The 12738-nt window shown below is 35.5% G+C and overlaps 1 protein-coding gene across 1 annotated transcript in view; it reads right to left on the bottom strand.

Moving 5' to 3' along the window:
- LOC140171941 (photoreceptor-specific nuclear receptor-like) overlaps positions 1 to 12738 on the bottom strand; it is a 40021-nt gene that overhangs the window by 22526 nt on the left and 4757 nt on the right. Inside the window, 1 exon segment of the mRNA XM_072195285.1 lies at positions 844 to 979. Within this exon segment, the coding sequence (XP_072051386.1) occupies positions 844 to 979 (136 nt within the window).

The raw sequence follows: 12738 nt of genomic DNA, 5'->3' as shown, positions 1-12738 counted from the left end.
CGATTCAGATGTTATTGGTCATCATAATAGACCAGACGAATTTACACTTTAACTATTAATATAATAGACACCTTTGTATGCTAGAACAATGATGTATTAATTTACGTAATTACATGTCGTTCTCATCAAGCGTAAAAGTTAAAATTCAATTTCAAAGTTTGACTTTATTAGGTAGCAGGATAAAAATGCGCTTCGCTGCTGAATTCATCCTAGTTTATTCTTTTACCTTTTACCTTTTTTCATTTTATTTTTCCTTTCTTTCTTTCTTTCACTGTAAATCTTTAGCTGTAACACTTTTTAAACACGTTAGGCGTTTAGCCAAATAGTCTTATTATTATTATCTGCATGTACATTACAAATTCAAAATAAAATCCACACCGTCCCTTTGGTTTACAAGTTGTCACACTTGTATCTAAACGCATCATAAACACGATAAATGCTACCGCTATTAGCAACATGTTTATAAATAGCAACCTGTATATAATCTAAACTTAAGCTAAACACAAACTAAACACATAAACAAGTGTATAAGTCTTTAGGATGCGTTTAGATACAAATTCAAAGTGTGATAACTTGTAAACGAAAGGAACGGTGTTGATTTTATTTTGGAGAATAGGTTTCAAAATATGAAACCTTTTCCTGAAAAAGTAACAATTTGGGTAAACGCCTAACGTGTAAAAAAAGTGTTACAGCTGAGGATTCACAGTGTTCATATTCACGCTCACTTATGCGTCAATTTACAGAGATGGTAGAACCAAATAATAAACCTGGCGATTTGTTTAGGAAATTCCCGAATTGTTTGGGAAATTCCCGATTTGTTTGGGAAATTCCCGCGCAGCTTACCTGTAAATCAGTGTTCTTCTCACGCTCCGCTTGAAGAACCCACTACATCCGTTGCATGCATATATGCCGTAGTGTTTTCCACTGGATACGTCACCACAAACTCTGCATGTTAGCCCCGGACATAATCGCTTCATCACTGCAGAAATAGAAAATACATTTAGATCATCAATTTCAAATTTGCTGCCATATGCGGATATGAATCAGTCATGAGTATACTGGGGATAATTTCCAAAGCGACTTTACCGAAACGGGTGAAAATTTGCGTTAAATGTAATGTTAAAATGGGCCAAATGAAGACAATTATTGCTGCCTTAAAAAAAGATACATATCTGAAATTTTGGTCAATTTTGACCCGGTATTTCAAACTAATGGAAGCAACTTTCCCCCATCCCCCGCTATTTTCCACTTTGTTCGATACGCCCCGGTGGACAGTTTTATCTGTTGTGCATGCTCCAGCAAAGACACAAATGTTCTTAAAACGTTAGAAACGCGTTATTATTCAAAACGTGTTAGTATCATTTTAATCGCGGGTCATGCATATAACAGTATAAAGGTCATTAAAACGCAAAAACACAATAATTTGAAGCTCTAAAGTTATGGTAAATAGTTTGAAATACTTTTTAAATACGCTGAAGATACTACGATATTGGGTTTTTCCATTTAAAATCCACATTCCCTCTGTGGAAGATTTTGAAATATCTTCCACAAGGGAGATATAATTTCAAATGGAATGAACACATTGGGCAGCTCTATTTGAATCTCATACACCTTCTGAGAACGATTCAATCTAAATCCTCCACAGAGGGAGAGCGAGCTTCAAATGGAGCTGTTTTATGCATTCATTCCATTTGAAATTCATACTCCCCCTTGTGGAAGTTATTTCCAAAATCATCCACAGGGGAAGTGTGGAACAGCCCATTCTGTACATAATTTCTTTGAACGTCATTAAAAATGGCAATAATAATTCACCATCATTCAAAAGAAAAAACCTGACTGATGTTGGCGTCAAAGTAAATATGGACAATTTTCATGGTTCGAACAAAATACAATGATTTACACACCCTTGATTTATCATTGTCCTTTTGTTATTCGCTTACAATGTATCCATTTCTTATTGTTTATCATACTTTTTTTTATTCTACAACATCGGTATCGTTCTCCGAACTCGGGTGTAGTTCATTACACAACTTTTATTATACTGCAACGCACATGCAACACGTGTCGCGTATAAACAAAACAACGGAGTGTCATTTTAATTTGTTTGTTTTCTTACTGGTATTTATCTATTTTGTGCCCTTTTTGTGGTAAATTAAACATGAGAACAATATGGCGATAACATGTCGATTAAACCGTAGTCCTTGTTACATGTTTTATGGATGATTACATGTATTGTTTTTGCTACTCATATAAATGACAGCGATGTTTTGAAAGCGCATCAATTGTTCTCCCATATCGATATTTTCCATAAACTATTTGTTTTTTTAATATGCAAAATATTTTATCTACCTAATAAGAAATAGTTCCCACGTGTAACTGGTATTAAAATTAAAAATTAACAATCCATGCCACGAAGAAAACGTGCAAAATCTTTAGTGCAGTACATATACCTTCGTTAGATAACAAGTTGTACACTGCTATCGTCAGTAGATAGCAATTTTTAAATTTGAGCTATCTTCAGTAGATAGCAAGTTGTATTATGAGCTATCTTCAGTAGATCGTATAGCAAGTGATACGAGCTATCTTACAGTTGTACATATCACTGAGAACACGGGGTAAACTGTTATGGGGTAAAATTAAGTTGGATAAACTTTGCCCAACATTGGGTAAACTTTCGCAGATTGGGTAAAAGTGACGTTACCCTGTGATTGTGTAAACAGTGCAACACTACAGAATTTATATTCCTACTTTTGTGTTGGTATATATATACGTAGGCCCTATATCAAAATGACCCATATAGAAGTGTTGAACATTATATTACCCAACAAAAGGATAAAATTTGCCCTATAATGTAGTAAAAAAAAATCTTCTTCCATCAGAAAATTACCCAATATCATTGGATAAAGGTAATATATTACCCAACAAATGGGCAAACTTCACCCAATAATGTCGAAAAACAATTGCCCAACACCATTAGGAAATTACACAATACCATTAAGCAAATGCAATATATTACCCAACAAATGGACAAACAGTTATACCCAATAATTAGGTAAAATAATTACCCAATACCATTTGGAAAATTATATTACCCAACAAATTGGTACATTTTTTACCATAATTCTGGGTAACCTTTACTCTACCGGGATTGAAAAAGGGTTGTTCATATAGCACCCAGCGATTTTGTAAAACGTTACTCAAGTTGGGTAAAAATTAACCAACAGTTCTAACAATGAAATGCTATCTTCAGAACATAACAAGTTGTACATATGAGCAATATTCAGTAGATAATCAGTTGTACATATACCGCTATCTTCATTAGATATAGCAAGTTGTATTATGAGCTATCTTCAGTAGATAGCAAGTTGTATACATGATCTATCTTCATTAGATAGCAAGTTGTACATGTAAGCTATATCTTCAGAAGATAGCAAGTTGTACATAATAGCTATCTTTAGTAGATAAGTGGTATATACCGCTATCTTCATTAGATATAGCAAGTTGTACATACAGCTATCTTCAGTAGATAGCAAGTTGTACATACAGCTATCTTCAGTAGATAACAAGTTGTACACACCGTTGTCGTACATATAGCTATCTTCAGTAGATAGCATATTGTACATACCGCTATCTTCAGTTGATAGTAAGTTGTACATACCGCTATCTTCAGGAGATAACAAGATGTACACACCGCTATCTTCAGTAGAGAGCAAGTTGTACACACCGCTATCTTCAGTAGATAGCAAGTTGTACACACCGCTATCTTCAGTAGATAGCAAGTTGTACACACCGCTATCTTCAGTAGATAGCAAGTTGTACATACCGGCGACCGCTATCTTCAGTAGATAGCAAGTTGTACACACCGCTATCTTCAGTGGATAGCAAATTGTACATACCGCTATCTTCAGTAGATAGCAAGTCGTACATACTGCTATCTTCAGTAGATAGCAAGTTGTATATACTGCTATCTTCAGTAGATAGCAATTTGTACATACTGCTATCTTCAGTAGATAGCAAGTTGTACACACCGCTATCTTCAGTAGATAGCAAGTTGTACACGTTTATTACCCTATTCTCTATTTTTTCGTTTTTATGTTGTCTTTTCACTTATTCAATCATTGGTTTTAGTCATTTGTTTTTGTATGATCTTTAAATCCTTATTTTCTTCTTTCTTGTACTTTTCTTCTCTTTTATTTTATGTATGTGTCTTTCGTTTATTCATTCTGTACTCATTGCTATTCTCGTTGTGGCCTTTCTTCCTCATCATCCCTGCCTCCCTCTCTAATCCTCCTTTTTCCTCCTCTCTCCTCTCTTCCTCCCCATAGCATAATAATTTTCATTAGCAAGCAAGCCAGTAAGCAGGTGGACTGGGAACAGTGTCACTATGATTCGCCTTTGCCTTCTCACAATACGCAAACATCAGAAGGAAATTCGTAATGACATACCTCCCGATATCACCCGTATAGAGCAACTATAGCAGAAGGAATTAACTCATACAGAATCAAAGAGTCAGTATAGAATATAAAAGCCGTCAAAATGCAGCTGCTTCATTACGTGATGCCTTCAAATAGTCTTACCCCCCTGCACTAACGAACTCAATTGCAATCATGCCAAAATCCATTTTAATAATCTCATCGAACTTTTCAAACTCATTTCACTTCTGTCAGCTTGGCTGATGATAGATAGGCCTATTTTTAATTTGATTTTTTTTTTTTTTTTTACTTCACAGTTGAATTCTATACATTATATTCGCTGACGTTATAGAATGGAGAACTTTTCCTTTTCGTGGATTTATTCTACTCTTTCTCTGTTCACTTTTTCTTTCTCTCTCGCCCTCATTCTCCCTCCCCTGTGCCTCCCATTCTCCCCTTCTTCCCCTTAAATTTGTTACCCAATTCTTTTCATTTTCTTTTTTCTTTTTTGATCACTCTCCCCTTCACTTGTCTTGTTTCTTTTGTCATCTTCGTAATACGGTCTTTCCATCTTTGTTCTGCCATGCCAGTATTTCTTTGTGTGTGTTTCTTCTCTCCTTTTCTCTCCTCCTCTCTCTCTCTCTCTCTCTCTCTCTCTCTCTCTCTCTCTCTCTCTCTCTCTCTCACTATTTCTCTCTCTGTAATACATTGACAGTTTCTCTTAAAGCCATAATGTGTAATTTCGGTCGAAATTTAATTTTGTTACTTTTTGCCAAAAATTCTTACATAATATTAGCAACAACTGTCAAGGAGGTTTTTCTGATCATTTTAAACCGAAATAATGAGGTATATGAAGAAACCACTTAGCCGCATATGGGGTAATTGACGAATAAAACCGGGCATCTCGTTTTAATCAAACTTGACTGTATACAGGGTGTATCAAAATGATTGGTACCGGGCTATGTGACATTTTCAAAAATATATCAAAAATATGAAATTGCTAATTGATATAGTTTTTGTACTATAAATGGAAAGGGGCATATATGTTAACTTATTGATCTATTAATCTGAAGTTGATAGGTTGATGCATCTGGGAGCTATTGCCATTTAAACGAAGATCGACGTAATCATGGTTTGACTTACACAACACAGGATGAATAGGTTCACTGCTTGAACCATTTATTGCATACATACTCTTCAATATCTCACCTCAGTATACATAACATAAAATTGCTTTACACATGCTTTTAGAAAGATAGTGCCTGAAGTACCTGCCTTATGACTCTGGCAGTGTGAGGTGAAGCCCTATCTTGAAAGAACTTAACACCTGCGATGGGTCCATTCTGTAACTGCCCATATCAAATTGTGAAGCATTGCAAGTTATAGCATGTTTGCATGGGATACGCCTTGCTCTTAGAAGCTGTCTCCTAAATCTTCTCTGCACTTCTCCATAGCTTTGTGTCGACCAGTGATTCTTAACTATGAATGCACACTGAAGTGTGGAATACTGTGGAGCCATTCCAATAAATTTTACCAGGTATAAACTAACCTACACTCTCTACAGTCTATAGCCATTCTGCCACACCATCTACTTTTAATACAATTTAAATTACCGCCCTGGATGGTGTTGATACACAAACTTCTTTCACCCCACCTAAATTATTCAAGTCAATAATATTACTCTCAAGCAATAATTATTGATTATTACATTTCTATATATTATGAATGAAGAAATAGGCAAGGAAAATATTAAATATTTCCATGATTTTCAACATATCATCCTCACAAGGTATTTGCAGTAAAATAGAGCTTTGAAAATGGTGCGCTACTGATCCAGCGTTACGATGAAAAGTGTAAAAACACCTACTTTCCTTTAGAATCATGTAACTTCTGAATAGAATGTGCTATCTTTCTAATCTAAAATTCTTAGAGAAGATAAAACTACTATAAGTACAAATATTTAAATAATTAGCCCCAAACTGGCACAAAAAATAGTAAAAAAATTCGGCAAAAAATGAGAAGTCTTCGGTACCAATCATTTTGATACACCCTGTAGAACTTCAGACTTAGTCTTTCACAGGGTATTTAAGTACACCATTTGGGTATTACAATCGTGCAAAAGGTAGAAATTAAAAACAAATTGAGGGCGTCCTTGTGAGCAAATCACACATTATTGCTTTAATTTGTACAGCTTTGTAGGCCTACGAATGACATATTTACACGACATGTTTATACTTACCTTAACTCCTCGTCCTGATTCTTTGATATAGTCAAATTTCAACTGATAAATTACTTGACTTCATGCACAATGTCATCAATACATGGTGTTCCTCTATATGTCACAAAAGATGACGTCGTCGTCTGCTCGGTGTGTTAAAACTCAACGCGCGATATCTTGACTTTTGCAATCCGCCAGTAGATACATTTAGCTATTTGAAACCGTTATTTATGATTTTGTTATACTTAAACAACATCTCCCCATCACTGACCATTTGAAAATTCAATAACCCTAAACTGGCGAAGAATCAGCCTCCGGAAGAAGCAATTGCAATGACGTTACGGCAGATGCAAGCAGTAAGATGTTTGATGAAGGCACGATATGCTGAGGACCTCGAATAGTAATAATAATTGGGCAGAATAGTTATCGTCAAAAGTCGAAATCACCTGTTTTGCTATGGGCTAAAACTAGTAATATTGTAACCTATATATTTGTATTGCAACCGGCAGTTGGGTGTTGTTCAAACAATATCAACTGTGTCTGTGTGTATTTAAGTCATAAAAAATAGACGGAGAGAAGAGCAGATCAAATGAAACTTGACGTATTTGTATCTCTGGTATGACTTTTAGCGATTTTGATATCCCTTATATAATTTGACACACATATATTTTGACATTTGAAAAATGTATTATATTTTAAATAAATTGTTAAAATATTAAAATATCTACATTTATATGGGTTACATCTCTACCAGGGTGTGCACATACACACACCCTCCACCATAACACCCCACACATCCCTGCACACATCCCACAAACCAAATGCTTCACACACCCACCCCACCCCTACAAACCCTCATGCATTCCCAAACACCCTCACACCACATTACATTTTACATTACTTGTATGAGCGCGAAGCACCGGGGATTTGTAAAACGACATTATGTATATCAGTGAAAAAATTTTAGGCCTACATTTTTTAGTAAAATTGACGCTCAAATAAAATAATAAGTAAAAACAAAAAGAGAAAACTTTTTATTGCAGTTTTAATGCCTAAGTTTTTTTGAAAATAAAATCATCTGCCTTGTATTTCATAACTTTAATCACATATTCCCATCTTTTTTTTTTCTTTTTGATCGCCATTTAATAATCTGCCATCTCCATATCTCTTAGCCCCTTTCTTTACCATGCCGCGTTTCTTAGTAATGATACCTTCATCTTGAGTCTGTCCGGAGTGAGTGCAGACAGGCGATTGGAAATCTAAAATGACATAATGACCTTCCGCATCTGCCATCTTGTGTAATGGTTTGATTTGAGAGGCGAATCAGCACTCGCCGCTCAACACAGCTTATAAAGAATTGCAACTTGCCGTCCGTCCGTCGATTTACCACATAAGCGTCAAACCACCGTAATATCACCTGCACCACTGCAAGGCATAAACCAACGCGCTATGCAGCCTGCAGACTTTCTCCGATAAGAAGGGGAAAAATGTCTTGAAAAGGCAGTAACAACGTGACCGGCCGGAAACCTGTCCAAAACGTCATTTTACCCAGTTTGTCGCAATCATGAAACAACTTTTATTTTCATTCGCTTTTACACCATACGATTTAATCTCCCCTATATTTCTTTTTAATATTTATAATTTTCTTTATATTTTTACCGCATCTTTGTAATCTAAAGTATACATGCTATTTACCACATTACTCCAATTTACAGTATATTAAAAGTGCGCTACATAGTATCATAAATGATATTTCAAACATGTTTTATACAGCATTAAGGAGGGTATAATTGGATCGTTTAAACGCAAAATATTGCAATATTTTTACAATTGTGATAGCTGCCAAGGGCTAGGAACGACACAAGTTTTATTAGAACGTCAACACGGTGATCTTCCGCCCTATGAAACTTGCAAGTCACAGCTACATGGCTACCTTTTGTATGCTACACGCGGGCCTCTTGCATACACTCATGTTATGTGTAGTCTTTTGTTCTTTAAAATTTGTTATTGTAACTTTGGATTATTATACCCGTCGGTCATAAACAGTGCAATGATCTGGATGACTGGTATAAACAGGGGGAAATCTTAATTTAGACATGAAGTGAGAAGAATTTGACGATAAAATTATGACAAGTTTCAAGTACTTGGGTTTAATTGGTAAGGCGAGAACGTTCAATTGAACAATAGATGTTTGCTATCTACGGTAGATAGCAGTTTGAGCTTCTCATTTTGCGATCAAATAAGTGTTGTTTGACACCATCAGCTTGATTTTAAATGTGTCAATTTGCTGCTATCTTCAGTAGATAGCATAAATGATTGAACTTCAAGTATAATTCACGCCCACGTCACTACATATTTAAAATAGAACATCAAAAGTATAACCAACGCATTTTTCAGTTCATATGCTCAGCTTTGAAAGTTTATATTGGAATGTTGCATTGTAATGCACTAGCCATAGGCTTCCACATAAAAAACCTTCTAAGTTTTGAAACATTTTCTCAAAGTATCAAAAGTTATCTCAAGAACCACTAATCCAATACTGCGCTTTTATTGTATTCATTTTAATGATTTTCTTCATGCTGATTCTAAATATGGCCATACAATTTTACAATTCTGAAATTTTTGAATAAAAAAAAATCAAACTTGTCTTCTGCTGTCGTCATCCGCGTGGAAAGAAATGAAGTTTTTTCACCATAATTCTTGTTTGTAATACGCACGCATTAAGACACTGGCCGGATAACGGCCCTGTTCTACTCAATTTGGTTGCCTAAATTGCTCACAAAGACAGGTAGACAGACAAACAATCGGACAATAAATTTGGAAGAGGGAAAGAAAACGACAGAGATGAGCAGGATGAAGGGATGGAGCTGTCACATAATCATGATTGATCATTAATCGTTTCACTTCCAGGCGACCTAAAATTAACACGTCAAATTTTGTTCTAGAAATATGACACCATATACATCATCCCGAAGGCAAAGGTCAAGTTTGGTTTTTTTTTTAATATTATCAGTAGGATATAGGTAAATGATAGAACAAACGATAGTCTATCAAACATCACGCAACCACCTGCGTAATCGTGTGTTTAGTTTATACTCATCCTGCTATAGCTTTAATTAGGTCATCAAAAGAACCGATTATTAAAGGGACATTCATACAGAGATTATGTTAGAGTGTCGTCGTTGATGTGACATTACTGGTGCAGCATATCCCTTCGATTTCGTGATCCTAGCATCCTCTTTTTATGACATTTGTAGTACATATCCACGAAAAAAGCCTATTCCCAAAATTTCAGTTCATTCCGATTTTGCGTTTGCGAGATATGCATGATTATGTGTATTACACGGCTCCATAGACAATGCGTTGTAATTTCGTTCTGGTGCACCAGAACGAAATTCAAATTTCACGATATCTTTGCAAAACGAATTAATCTGCAAGAAATATTTTGTACATAAACATTATGTAGCCAGAGGTTTCCAGTGATATAAAAATCTCAACTTTATTTGAGAAAAGTGGGGGGATGAGACTGTGGATCACGAAATGCCCCTTTAATACCCTCTACAAGGGTGTCGACTGCAGACGACAAGTTCAAACAAATTTAATTAAATAATTTCAAAGTTGCACATTTGAATGACATATTTGGAATCGCCATGAAAAATGCATAAAGAAGAGCTCAAACAAGTCCTGTATTGATTTTTGGTTGTTCTTAGCTCTTGATATTTTGAGAAAATATCTCAAAACTTGGGACTTTTTATGTTTAAGCTTATATGGACAGCATACAATGTATTAAGCATAAAAAGTAAAGAGTGCGTGGTAAAACCATGTGCAGCATTTCCTTACTTCTCACATCCAAAAAGCTGGATTCGGAAATGAACGTTTTTTTGGTGATCATTTGATTTTTTTTCTGTTTTTGTTGCACGTTGAATTAAAATAGTTAAAATCATAATGAAAAATCAACAAAGATTACGGTATTTTATATTACTATAATTAACATGACATTTAAATTGTGCTTTAATTGCCTTGTGAATAATGCTTTTATATCAATATTAAAGCATCCACAAAGAACAAATAATTAGATGAAGATCTAAACATAATCACATTTTGTTAACCAAAAGATCACAAACATGCATTTTAGTGGTTGAGTATTCTAACCATAACACCCTTACACTCAATATACATACAAAATAGAAAGATTAGCATGTTGCTATCTTCAGTAGACAGCATACCGAGGTATCGAGGTATAACGCCGACGACACATAATATAAGGAAGTCATCATTTGCTATCTTCAGTAGACAGCACATACCTAATCGAGGTATAACGCCGATGACACATATAAGGAAGTCATCATTTGCTATCTTCGGTAGACTGCATACCTAATCGAGGTATAACGCCGACGACACATAATATAAGGAAGTCATCATTTGCTATCTTCAGTAGACAGCATATACCTAATCGAGGTATAACGCCGACGACACATATAAGGAAGTCATCATTTGCTATCTTCGGTAGACAGCATACCTAATCGAGGTATAACGCCGACGACACATATAAGGAAGTCATCATTTGCTATCTTCGGTAGACAGCATACCTAATCGAGGTATAACGCCGACGACACATAATATAAGGAAGTCATCATTTGCTATCTTCAGTAGACAGCATATACCTAATCGAGGTATAACGCCGACGACACATATAAGGAAGTCATCATTTGCTATCTTCAGTAGACAGCATACCTAATCGAGGTATAACGCCGACGACACATAATATAAGGAAGTCATCATTTGCTATCTTCGGTAGACAGCATACCTAATCGAGGTATAACGACACATATAAGGAAGTCATCATTTGCTATCTTCAGTAGACAGCATACCTAATCGAGGTATAACGCCGACGACACATATAAGGAAGTCATCATTTGCTATCTTCAGTAGACAGCATATACCTAATCGAGGTATAACGCCGACAACACATAATATAAGGAAGTCATCATTTGCTATCTTCAGTAGACAGCATATACCTAATCGAGGTATAACGCCGACGACACATATAAGGAAGTCATCATTTGCTATCTTCAGTAGACAGCATACCTAATCGAGGTATAACGCCGATGACACATAATATACGGAAGTCATCATTTGCTATCTTCAGTAGACAGCATACATAATCGAGGTATAACGCCGACGACACATAATATAAGGAAGTCATCATTTGCTATCTTCAGTAGACAGCATATACCTAATCGAGGTATAACGCCGACAACACATAATATAAGGAAGTCATCATTTGCTATCTTCAGTAGACAGCACTATTGATTTACCCTCAATGCATAGAACCTTATAGCATCTGACTTTTATCAAACGCTTTTGATCATCAGACTTGTTTGTAAAACGCTTTTTGACGATTTTCAGATTTAATACCAGCGTATTATTTGATCAAAGCAACATCATTCGAGCACAATCAGAATGAATTTAGTCAGAGAATCAAAGTTGTTTTGTAAAATAATGGTATAAATTCTGACATAAGTTAATGTTTCCAAGTTATATATTTGTTTTTCATACTAATGTAGATTTTTACCAATATTTTTTGTCACATAAATTGATAGCCATTACATCTGCTCTTGTTCGATCATGGTAAAAAAAAGTACGTTGATTCTGGACAAGAAAGAATGAGAGAAAACCAATACAAGTCCCAGTGATGGATGACTGTACTATTTTAGCTCTATCATCGGAAGCGTTAAGAATAAACGGAACCTATTGAGAACAAATCACCGCCCAAGTAAACGGTGTGATCATAACACCCAGTTTCCGTACTTCATTCAAATCGCCGCCCAAATGATTTGCAAAAGCCACAATGACCAGTTGCTTGCTTTATGGAAGGGATCATGAGGCACCACGCACCATAATGAGTGGGGCTTGACTTAGACGAAAAACCAGGTGGCATAGCGTGTATCATGACGACTCTTATCGGGGTTAAGATCAAAAATGAACATTGGTTCATATTTTTATTCTTTTATAATTGATATATTAATGATCATGCCAGTGCACTATGGAAATACATAATAATGATATATTCTAGAACAGCCCTTTCAATTTAAGCTGGTAGCCTCT

This window comes from Amphiura filiformis, chromosome 15 (assembly GCF_039555335.1).
Source record: "Amphiura filiformis chromosome 15, Afil_fr2py, whole genome shotgun sequence".
NCBI lineage: Eukaryota > Metazoa > Echinodermata > Ophiuroidea > Amphilepidida > Amphiuridae > Amphiura > Amphiura filiformis.
The sequence above is the reverse complement of the archived record's forward strand: the minus strand, read 5'-3'. Positions and strand labels throughout refer to the sequence as shown.